Source organism: Taudactylus pleione, unplaced genomic scaffold, assembly GCF_031769625.1.
Source record: "Taudactylus pleione unplaced genomic scaffold, aTauple2 ptg000040l, whole genome shotgun sequence".
Lineage (NCBI taxonomy): Eukaryota > Metazoa > Chordata > Amphibia > Anura > Myobatrachidae > Taudactylus > Taudactylus pleione.
In genome coordinates, this window is record NW_028284442.1 from 19,754,103 (window position 1) to 19,766,579 (window position 12,477).

The 12,477-nt window shown below is 43.7% G+C and overlaps 1 protein-coding gene across 1 annotated transcript in view; it reads right to left on the bottom strand.

The window, feature by feature from the left end:
- Positions 1 to 8,243: 8,243 nt before the first annotated feature.
- FGD6 (FYVE, RhoGEF and PH domain containing 6) overlaps positions 8,244 to 12,477 on the bottom strand; it is a 159,189-nt gene continuing 154,955 nt past the window's right edge. The window contains exons 20-21 of the mRNA XM_088454574.1: positions 9,941 to 10,089; positions 8,244 to 8,600 (exon numbers count right to left, since the gene is read on the bottom strand). Coding sequence (XP_088310700.1) covers positions 8,564 to 8,600; positions 9,941 to 10,089 — 186 coding nt within the window. The 3' untranslated portion in view covers positions 8,244 to 8,563. The remainder of the gene's footprint in view (positions 8,601 to 9,940; positions 10,090 to 12,477) is intronic.

Sequence of the window (12,477 nt, forward strand, 5' to 3'; positions counted from 1 at the left end):
TTCCTTCCTTTCAAATTAAGGGGGTAACGGTGGTGTATCTAAATATATATTGGGGTAAAAGGTAAAAAAGTTCCCTGACCCCTGCGTTGGGTAGTAACTGATTACGTCAGGGTCCACTCTGCGAATGTCATCTAGTCACTACTTTGTCATCTACCCCTCGATAATGTGGTACTGCACATGTACAAAGGAGCTCTGCTACAGACACTGCTGCTCCTTGGTGAAGGCTGCAGGAGTGATGTCAGCAGCCATCAGAAGGAAGCATGTTATGATGACAACCATTGTGTCCCTGGAATCGAATGGCAAAGTAATTGGTTTGGAAGACTTGGCTGCCAACCATTATTTTTTAATGGCCATCCCTCTTTGGTTAGGCGCATTGAACAATCAAGGATGTACCCAGAGATTTGTAGGCTCTAGCAAAATTTTGAAGGGGCCGCCTATAGACTCCTCTCTCTGCAGTAAGGGCGGGACATCAAAAGAAAACATTGGAAGTACCGATTTATTTATTTTTTGTTAACATTGAATGTTTATATCTAAATATCTTATTTAGATATAAACATTGGTTCTCTGGAACTGATGCTTACCAATGTTTTTTTTTTTTTTTTAAGCAAACGACTTAAACATATAATAAACTTTTAAAATCATAGTATGTCTATCTTTATGGAGGCAAACAAAAAATAAATATATATACACATACAAATGGTGCAAAACTTATAAGGATGTATGCATTTTAGTAAGTAAAACATGTTTTGTGGTAAATCAAACTTGTTATTGAGATAAAACATGATGCATTAACTAATAAAACTTTAATGAAACCACTCGCTGCTAAGAGCAGTGACAGTGAGCCAGGGGTGGGACTGTCCTATGTGCTGCTGCTAATTGGCTGACCAGAGTGTCTTTCACTCTGTCAGCCACCTCCCCCAGCAGCAGCATGCACGCAGCAGCAGTAGTAGCCCAGTCAGTGTGTTTTGTACGCTCTTAAGTTGTGATTGACTATTATTTATTACGTTTCTTATATAGCACAGTATATTCCGTTGTGCTTTACAAGTGGAAACATTTATAGAACAAAACAGGGTAATAACAGACAGATATATAGGTAGGAAGGCCCTGCTTGCAAGCTTACAATCTATAGGGAAATAGGCATTGATACACAAGGATAGGTGCTATATATTGCAATTTGGTCCAGCCAGAATGCAGAGTTTTTTGGTGGGCTGCATGATCCAGTCACACAGGAATGTCGTCTAAATGTCAGGAGTATGTGAAAGAAAGACTGTGTGGACTGTGATAGGGGATGTAATAAGACATGGAAGCTGTGAAGGTTATGTGATCGGTTTTGGAATCTGATAAGCTTGTCTGAAGAGGTGAGTTTTCAGGGAACGCTTGAAGGATTGAGAACTAGAGATAAGTCTTATTGTGCGTGGTAAGGCATTCCATAGAGTGGGTGCAGCCCGAAGAAAGTCCTGTAACCGTGAATGGGAGCAAGTAATGCATGGGGATGAGAGATGCAGATCTTGTGCTGAGCGGAGAGGTACAGTTGGGAGATATTTTGAGATGAGTGAAGAGATGTATGTTGGTGTGGTTTGGTTAATGGCCTTATGTGTAACAGTATTTTGTATTGAATACGGTAGAAAACCGGCAACCAATGGAGGGACTGACAGAGCAAGCAGCAGATGAACGTTTGGCAAGGAAGATTAAGTCTCGCAGCTGCATTCACAATGGATTGTAATGACGATAGCCTGTTTTTGGGAAGACTATTGCAATAGTCATTGCGGGAAATAATGAGTGCATGGATTAGTTTTTGCAGTATCTTGTGTGAGATGTGGTCTAATTTTGGATATGTTTTTTAGATGTATGTAACATGATTTTGAGACAGATTGAATATGGGGAACAAAGGACAGTTCAGAGTCAAGGATGACACCAAGGCAGCGAGCTTGTGGGGCGGGGTGGATTGTTGAGTTATCAACAGTGATAAAGAGATCAGGTTGGTAACTGTTATTGGCTGGTGGAAATATAATTAATTCTGTTTTAGAAATATTAAGTTTCATGTGGCTAAATGACATCCAAGATGAAATGGCAGAAATACATTTAGTGACATGGACCAATACAGATGGTGATAAATCTAGAGAGGATAGGTAGATTTGAGTATCATTCGCATACAGATGGTACTGAAATCCAAAAGAGTGGATTAGTTTGCCAAGAGAGGTGGTATAGATTAAGAATAGCAAAGGACCTAAGATAGAGCCTTGCGGTACTCCAACTGATAAAGGTAGTGAAAAGGAGGCAGAATCCGAAAAACGAACAGAGAAACCGATCTAATAGGTAGGAAGAGAACCAAGAAAGCTATGCGCTCGCAAGCGGGTCGATGGTGGCCCAGTGCGCATGCGCAAGACCCGGATAGCGACTGGCAATCCATCGCTCTGGGTCTCTTTCCAAAGGGGGCGTGCTGTCGATGTTGAGTGACAGCACGCCCCCTTTGGTGGGCGGGCCGGGGCAGTGGCTGCCCAAACAAAGGCGTTCCCATGTGAACACTTCTGTTTGGGGCCGGCCCCACTGACCTCACGAGTGACGTCAGTGGGAGAGATTTCGGCTCTGTTGGAGCCGAAATCTTTCTTGGGCTTGTGGCAACGCGAACCTACCACAAGGGTCTCGTCGCAAGCCCGATGGTCTTGACCATCTTCCTGGCCGCTCGCTATAGCTGTGGGTGGTCACCCACAGCTATGCGAGCGGCCGGGAGGCCACTCCAAAAAAACAAGGCCGGCCGTGGTTCAGAGCGAGCTCTCTGTCAGAGCGTCCGGCTCTGAATCAGGCCCTGTGTACTTAAGACCTAGGGATTGTAATGTTTGTATGAGAAGAGAGTGGTCAACAGTGTCAAAAGCAGCAGAGAGTTCTAGAAGAATTAGGAGTGAGTAATGGCCTTTAGCCCTGGCAGTGACCAGATCATTTACTACCTTAGTCAGTGCTGTCTCGGTGGAGTGCTGGGAACGAAAGCCAGACTGAAGTGGGTCCAATAAGTTGTGGGTTTTAAGACTATAAAACGAGAGAGCCAGCTGGCAGCCCAAAGCAGAGAAAGCGCCACTCAGTGCCACAAAAGAAAATACATTGGGGGAGAAATCTATAGATGGTGATGAAACATTGGATCTTAGACATTGAGGGTTAAACATCATAAATCGGAACCATCTGACTGATGTTTTCGATGAAACATCAAATGATTCCCATGCCTACTCTGCAGTTTTCCACCAAAGTGGGCATGTCTAGTGTTGCCCAGGGGCGTGCTTACTGCTGCATATAAGCATTAAGCCAGTCTGTGAAACTGAACCCTCTCCATAGCTCCTACTAAGTGTGGTATGATTTGAAGACCATTATGGTGACATGGCCAAGCTGATGACATGTAGGATGTCGTCATGGTCATGTCAACATTAATCATGTCTACATGGGTGATATGTGAACATGATGAACTGTCAACAAACTGTCCCAGCGTTCTGGTAAGTATTTCTTCCCTTACCCTCTGCCTTGTGCCTAACACACACACTCATTCCCCAGCCTAACCAGCAGCATCCTCAGCATGTTCACTTTCACATGGTGCAAGTTCCGATGTCAACATTGTGAACATGTCAAGATTATACAGATCGTGACTCAACATTATGAATTTCGACATGGTTATTGTCAACCTTCCGACCAGATACCCTCTGACTGCTCTCTCTATAGCTGTATCATTGCTCCATATCTCTGATATTGCTCCTTCCTGCATATCTTCCTAATTACTTTCACTATAGTGCTCTCATGGCCAGGTCCCTACATATCACAGTGCAATAGTACCCCTATAGGAGCTACCCGAAAAGTAATAAGCATCTATAATACCCAAGTGAAATAAAATGGTAGAAAATACAGCGCTATTAAAAATCTGGAAATCATGTCCAAAACATGAAGTGCTTGATATTAACAATTGGAATGACTGTCCGGTCATACTGGAACATTTAAGCATTGGATTGGCTGTGATGGGTATGGGATCCCGGCGGTTAGAATGCCGTCACTTTGTTAGTCTGTATGCTAACCCTCTTCCCACTCTAACCCTCTTTTTCAACTCCCCCCCCCCCTTGTGCCTAACCCTAACCTACCCCTTCCCGCACCCTAAACCTAACCCCTCCCCCTAGTGGCTAACTAACCCCAGTACTTCGGGATACCAGGGTCGGGATTCTGACCGCCGGAATCCCCTCCATTGCTTTCTGGATGTGTACTAATGCAAAAAACAGTTCTTTGTACATGCAGTAGTGGAATTCTATACATTGTGTCTGACTATATTAACACCTTCAGTATCTCTTTGATGTGATCACGATTTACATTTTTTTTTATCCAAATATTAAAGAATGACAGCATGGTAGTTAGAATTGCTTTGTACTTTATTATCCATCATTAATAAGTAAATTGTTGGTATCAAGCACTCAATACTTTGGATATTATTTCCAAATTTTTACTAGTGCTGCATTCTTTTCTACCATTTTAGTTCCCTCGTAGTAAACCCTGCCCCCTTCACAGCACTAACTAACTCTCCTCTTCCCAGGCAGAGTCTGATTTCCTTTGGTCTTAGCAGTAACAACATCCTCATGGCTGTTATGGGTTCGGATCTACTCTTGTATGGCTATTGATGTACTAACGTTATGATCACACCTCCAAAGCTGGCTGAGAGAGGAGCGGAGGAAGGTAAAGCAACTCCGCCCCTACATTGCCCCTTCCCCTACACTTTAATCTGCCACTGCACACACAGTGCAACCTAGCAGGTAGGCAGCTATCTCATGATCGGTGACTGGGCGCAGGGGAGAAAGAAGACCCCGTTGCAACTGCACCCACAGCGGTAATGTCTTTGGGAGCAAAGTTTCCTAGACTGCGGAAGTTTCCAGACTGTAACATTTACAGTAGGTGCTAGAAAAGTCTGTATGTGTGTGGGTATATATATGTGTGTGTATATATATATATATATATATATATATATATAAATAAAAATTTAGCAGTATTGTGACAGTAAATCTGGCATGATGATGTTAAGGTCAGGCCTATAAAGATTTGATTAAAACAAACTAGAAAATAGGCCAGGGCGATTAGATGTTGGAAAATAGTGTTTGTCTAAGTATAGGTAACCAGGGGTGGACTGTGGTTTAATGTAGCTCTTGCACTCCCTTCACAAGTACAGAGCAAAGGGACATGGCCATGCTTCCCGGTTATGGCATGTCCTAGTCTAACTAAGCAGGCTGGCCGAGCACAGCACCAGGAGACGGACCTATGCTCGGCCAGGCCTTCTCACGGCTGGACCGGCCCATCTTGCATCAGATAACCAGTCTGGCCTTGTAGAAAGATACAAAAAAGAACGGTCTTACAATATTCGCACTATGGATGATTCCAGAAATCCTTCAGATGTAGAATTTCTTCCAAATGTTGTTTCCAATATGTAAAAAACATAAACAAATATACAATGGTGTGATAAGGTTAATGGTATTTAAAAAATCGTTCATATCTGAAGAAATGTCTTAACGATGCACGTTCCCGATGGTCAGATAACGATATCTGACATCTGATGTGTTTGCAGTCAGATTTGGACGATTCCATTCATTTTAATGCAGTCAAAAATCCTTCATAGTTCAAATCGTTGGTCAAATCGTTCATTAGATCATTCAACTGACAAATCTGACTGTGTGTATGCTCCATTAGAGTCCAAAATATTTTACACCCTTTGTTAAATTCTACAGAAAGTGGTGAAATAGTCCTCATTCAAGAATATCTTTATCATTATTGTACCCAACTTCCTTAGAAGGCACCCAGTGTGCAGACAGTCCACTATACAGTAGCTTACATGTATGCTTACTTGTTAGCAATATGATGCATACACATAAAGGTTTCTTTTTATCTTCCTCCAAAGTCTTAGTTTATACAACCAAATTCCTCATGGTGATTATATATGAACACTGTCAAACAAAAGAAGGAATGGAATCAGATGGTGTGGATATTGAAGATAAAAGTATATTTTATGAATAAAAACTTAAAGGGACATTGCATACCATATGTGGTTAACACCAGGTACACTGTAGGTAGATGGAGCCCGGGTATATCACTACAGTGACAATGTCAATCCAGACAGACATGTGATCCCCCATGTGAACAGACACTATCAACGCGTTTCAATGCACTGCGGTATCTTTATCAAGGTAAGTGTCTCTAAAACACAAACTTCAACACGTTTCATATAGCCACCATATTGTAATGGTAGAATAAAGTTTTAGCTCCCATCCAGCTAAAACTTTATTCTACAGTTTATGCGGAATGTTCACACACTGTGTATACACTAGCACAGTACAAAGAACATTGCACAGATTGTCCACACTACAGAAACTACTGGTTCTTTGTTTCAACAACACCTCTACCGTAACCGATATGAAGTAGGTATAATCTGCCAGCTAGCACTGTTTCATTGAAACTATCTAATGGAACCTACTCTATTAGAAACATTTTATGCTGAATCTAATAGAAGAGAATGTATGATAAGAATATTTTAAAAAAAGGAAAAAAAACGGTACTTGTGTACTTTACGTACTCATTGCAGAGAGAACCCAATGAATGTTTTAAATGGTACTTGTGTACTTTAAGTACACAAGTACCGAAAGTTGTCCCCTTCCGGGGTCGCTGCGCTCGCCATGCTTCGGGCTCGCTACAGGTTATACTCCCCCTTTATGCCCACTTGGATGGTAGGGAATGACGCTGGATACTGGCTGATGATGTCAGGGTCCTCTCCGTGAAGGGGATTTAGACATTATTATTGTCAATCATGGTAATGAGTGTAGGACACTTGTATTCTCTCTGCAATGAGTCCGTAAAGTACACAAGTACCGACAAAATACATGTAAACAACACTATCATCCATGCAGGTCAAATGAATGTCTTGATTTTGAAGAGTGAAATTAGTGAGGATTAACTTGTTTATTTTCAAAACATTTTTCTATTTTATTTAAAATAAATGGTTAAAAAAACTTGTTTTAAGAAAAAAAAAAAAAAAGGTCCAAAGTAAGGGCCTGATTCAGCACGGATCACAATTGCGATCGCAGCTGCGTTATCGCACGCAATGCTGCTGAGAAAATATGCTAATGTCTGCCACCGCTCAGCCAGCATAGAAGGCCTTCTTCAGACCCGGTCGCAAGCGCTGAGCGCTCGCAACCGGGTCGATGTTTGCCCACTGGGCATGCGCACGTCGGAGCCGACTCCTACGTGCGCATGCGCGAGACCTGGCTAGCGACGGGCGCTCCATCGCTACGAGTCTCGCACCAAAGGGGGCGAGCTGTCGATGGTGATTGACAGCTCACCCCGTTTGAGAGGCGGGCAGTGGTGGTGGCCGGCCAAACGGAGGCATTCCCGACGGAACGCTTGCCTTTGGGGGGGCGGCCCCACTGACATCAGCAACGATGTCAGTGGGGAGCTTCCTGGGGCTTGCGCTTACTGAGACCCAACCTTAGGGTCTCGTCGCAAGCCCCGATGGTCACCATCACGACCATCAACCTGGTCACTCGCTAGAGCTGTGGGTGGTAACCTACAGCTTAGCTAGTGACCAGGAAGCCGCACTTCACACCACAAGCGGCCGCCCTCATTCAGAGCGACCGCTTGTATCTAGCAATCGACTCTGAATGAGGGCCAGAGACTGCTGCTCCTGCATATACATCGGTAACATCAAAGCATGTCGGCCCGTCACTCACAATTACAGCAGCTCTGACCCATCGTAGAAATTGCAAGTCTCGTTGTAAGCTGCATAGGCAATCGCAGAGGCTAAATTATGCACGCCCATGCAACAGCATTCAAATGGACAGACACGCCTGCGTTTCTCCAACCACTCCACCATCACCACCCGCAAACTCTACCGGCCTGTCACTCACTCTGCAATGGATTCCTATCTGCGTACATAATCGCAGTGCAATAGCTGCAAGTGCGTTGCATGCGCAGTACACAATGATCTGCATATGCGGTTGCATTTCCGATCTGTGCTGAATTAGGCCCTAAGTCTACCCACCACAATAATTGTCATGATAGCAACGTGGCTAGTATTTTGATAAACATCTCTGCAGTATAATGTATAGCCTGTCCCTGGGAGTTTGAAACAAATGATTAGTCCTCTCTGATATACTTTAAATGTTACTGTGTGATAGATATGTCATGATTTTGCCTTATAGGAATTGTCACACACAAATACCAAAGGATAAAATGACCACACCATGTTTGAGCTCTCAGAGTTTATGTAAGAATAGTACTGTATGTATAAAAACAAAACTTGACTCTGAACAGTGCAAATAAAAAATATATATCTACAGTATGTACATGTAATGAAAGGCAGGGAGTGTGTGAGCTCTAGAACTACATTTGACAGTCATAAAGTCTGTGTTTTAATAAATAATATGTACAAAAGTTGCATTAAACTAATTTACAAACATAAAAAACTATGAAAACAAGACATGGCATAGCTGAAATATAAGAAAATATCCATGACTGAAAAACATGATGGCAGACTGTAGTGTTCTTGTCACATGTAGAAACATTATTACAATACTGTTCCCTCTTGAAATGCTTCAATCCACCTAGATGAGAACAAAGAAAAACTAAAGTTTATTGACTCCGTAAGTACCTTTTTTATGTACAAATATACAGATGCAAAATATACAATGGCAGATAGTGCAGAGCTGCATCAGAGCCTTTCATAAATGAACTTATGAAGAAACAAACTGTTAATAAAAAAGTATTTTCCAGCTACGTTTAAATGACCATTAATCCTAAACTATAAGTTACCTTAAAACGGTTACTAATAACATTGACAAATATATATGTAAACACGTATGGGGGTATTCAATTAGGTGCGAAAAGTCAGTTTCTGCGGAGAAGTTTCGCCGGTGCCATCATTTTGCCAGGCGAAAACTTTTCCCCGTATTCAATTCACAAAACTTTTTGCAGGTGCGGAAAGTCAAAGCATTAGAAGAGGCAAAAAAGATTCGCCTATGAAACCTGTCGAAAAAAAGTGCAGAATTGGGGTTTTGGGTGCAAACTTGCGGGAACCACCCAGCACCCTTGGGACAGTCCCCAAAAGATAAAATGTGTTAAAAAAAAAAACCATATGAACACCCCAAAAAATAACTTTGAAAAAGAGGGCGAAAAAGTACAAAGTTAGGCGACAAACTTAAAAACTAGTTAAATAGACACCAGGGGGTCCCCAGATGTTTTTAAGATAGCAGGTGTTTGCGGCAGGTGGATTTTTAAAGATTTTTAAAACTTCACTTTAGCAACTTCAAAATACGCTAGCACCCATTTTCCTGTACATCAAATTTACTGGGACTACTTATTTTCTACAAAAAACCCTGCTAAAAGGTGTACTTTTCGCACCTAATTGAATATGCCCCAGAACAGATGTGAGGTTGTGATTATGGATGGTGATCTTTTCCTACACTCGGACTTCCTGCCAGTAATCCCACTGAAGGAAACTGCAGCCTGCCTTCTTTAGTAAAAATATGGTTGATGATAATAGCTCATGGTCAGCTACATAGTATAAATAGAATTTCAAACATCTCAAGTTCTGTTAAGATATGGGAACTTTACACATACTAGTGTATGTTATCTGTAGAATATATAAAGAGACTTGCATTTCAGATTTAATGGTACTTTAAGAGTTTAATGTGCTGTTTTAAGAATGGATGAACCAATCACAGTGGAACTCCAGGCCTTTACTGGATGGACCAATCACAGTGGAACTCCAGGCCTTTACTGGATGGACCAATCACAGTGGAACTCCAGGCCTTTACAGGATGGACCAATCATAGTGGAACTCCAGGCCTTTACAGGAGGAGGCAGACAAACAGCTTCAGTAGGTGACACTTATACAATGTACTTAGGCATGTAAAATGACAATCTGTGTGGGATATAAACATACCTTTCAGTAGTGTGGGCATCATCAGCTTTGAAAACATAAAATAAAGTATTTTTGTGCAATAGATGAATGACTTTCATGTCGGTACTGTCTTCTTTTACTACTTTGACTGTAAATCCCAGAAGTGGCTGGCTCTCTAAGGCTGCAATGTCCTAAAATTATACAAGATAACTCACAATTAGGACATGTCACTTTCTATGCATTTGTCTAAAAATGATAAAGTAAGCAGATAGGTCACAAGAACACTTTCCATTTAATCATGCTAGATTCTATTCTGATGTAGTTTTGTTTTTATATATGGAGCTATTTGTTTCTTTGATGAGCACCCACAAAGGAAATACATGTTTCACTGGCATGCCCCCTGTGTTCCCTGTAAGACTTGGCCATCTCTAGATGCGGGTTGGATATGATATCCCGACAATCAAAGTACCGGCACCAAAATCCTGACCGGGTCTAAATCCCACAACCATAATCCTGACTCAGACTAAATACAGACAATCCACTTACCAACAGTCAAAATGCCGACGGACATAAGCTAGAAATAGACAAAATCCCGAAAAATTTAAATACAGGCAGATCTCTATACAAACAAAATTTGTAATATATGTAATCACTTGTGGTTGTGGTATTCAATATGTGGGGAGGACCACACGCACACTTAATGTTAGGTTCTTAGAACACAGGCGGTGTATCAGTAAAGGTCTGAAGTCCCACAGTTTACCTAACCATGTTTCCTCTTGTCCATCCGGAGATCTGAATAATATTAAAGTGAAAGCCATAGAGCAGATTAAGCCCACCTGTAGAGGAGGTGATAGGTATCGAGCCCTTTGCCGTAAAGAGGCTTTTTGGATTTTTAAACTAGGAACATTAGTACCACACGGGCTCAATGACACCATTGAATTGAATGGTATTTCTACTCCAGGCTCCATATGGTATCCACAGGATACCTTGGGGTATAGGCGATGGCGGCAATCATCCAGGCACCACAGAGTTAAAAATGTCTCCATCCTCCCAGGATGCACTGGGGTCCCTCTCCTATGCCCCGCCCCGAGCCTCAGACACTCAGTTTTCGTCGGTGCCTGGCCGAAGTCGGATGCACCGTACAGAGTGGGGGTCTGCGGGCCCCTGAAGTTCTTCAATGCAGCTGCACATCTAACGAGCAGACAACATGGACAGTCTGTACTGACGTCCATGTCGTCGCTCCTTCACCCCGCTGGTACCAGAACGCCGGTACTGATCCGGGCATGCTGGTGGGTGACTGGGGTCACAGCTAGCGGTGGCCCCGGTTGCCCGGACTGTGGCCAGATTTACGGGGGTTCAGGTAAGCGGCAAGGTCCCGCAGTGGGTCCCAGCCGAATAGCACAGTCCTTAGGCCCCAGGCAGGGGGCTCCCTGGGGACTGGCTGCAGTGTGGAACCAGGCTACTGATCCCTGCGCTTTCCACTACCCCCTGGGACTGAGGACTGGACAGAAACAGTAAATGTCCAGCGTCCCAGGGGTTAAATGCATGCCAGGAGAGCGCGCTTTTCCTGCTAAGCAGCCAGCGCCTTCCCCGCTGCACACGGCCTCTCCACAAGGAGGTTAGGCATTTGCATGCGCTCCGCCCCCGGACCAGCCCTCCCTCTGCTCCTCGGCCATTTTAATACATGTGGCAAACGCTGCTGGAAGCTGTTATCGCGGGCATCGTGGTCTGGGTCCCCCTGCATACCTCTCCTCCGGTGCAAGGTCAGTGTATGCAGCGCTGTTTCCTACTAGGCTGAGGTCTGGTTAGTTGATGAAGCGCAGATACTGCGGGATTTTCAATATTCTGCATTGTATGTGACTTTGGGCTAGCGCTGCTGTCTGTTACTTTCACTTTCACATACTGTCAGCTATTTTCCCTATCCCTTTTATGTTTTTTCTTCTCTGCTAAGAAGCCCTTGCAGTGCGGTGTTGCAGGGGGGATTTATACCTCACTATACAACTTGTTGTGAAGTGCGGTGGTCACATACAGCTCCGGGTCACACACTCAGTATGTCTGACAATGAGCATGATTTCCCCATTCCGCCTAAGTGTACTGTATGCAAGGTACCATTGGCAGAGGGTGATGGTAACTCTGATGGATTATGTAAGGCGTGCCTGCGGTGGCACGGCCGATTTCTGTCACTACACCTGTGCAGGAGCTACCATGGGCTTGTTTTGGTACGGCACTTACTATCCTGGTGGGCCAGTTAATGACAACCCCTGCGTGTCCCCAGATGGAGGTCTCACAGCAGTCTATGGTGTCTCACAGCAGTCTATGGTGTCGTCCCCTAACTAAACAGTTAATAGTACCTCAGAGTTTCCCGTTGTCGCACCCTCAGGTCATCCATGAACCTGCGTGGGCTACTTCACTGTCTACCTCAGTACAACAGCTGTCAGAGGTGTTACAGGGCGAATCGTCTGTGCGGGCGCAGAAGCGTCAGCTGCAACCTCATCAAGATCAGGATGCTGTGGTGACAGATGATGGCTCATACGTGCGGTGCGCACGGCCTTGGTTATTGAGGATGACGCTCCTCCTGT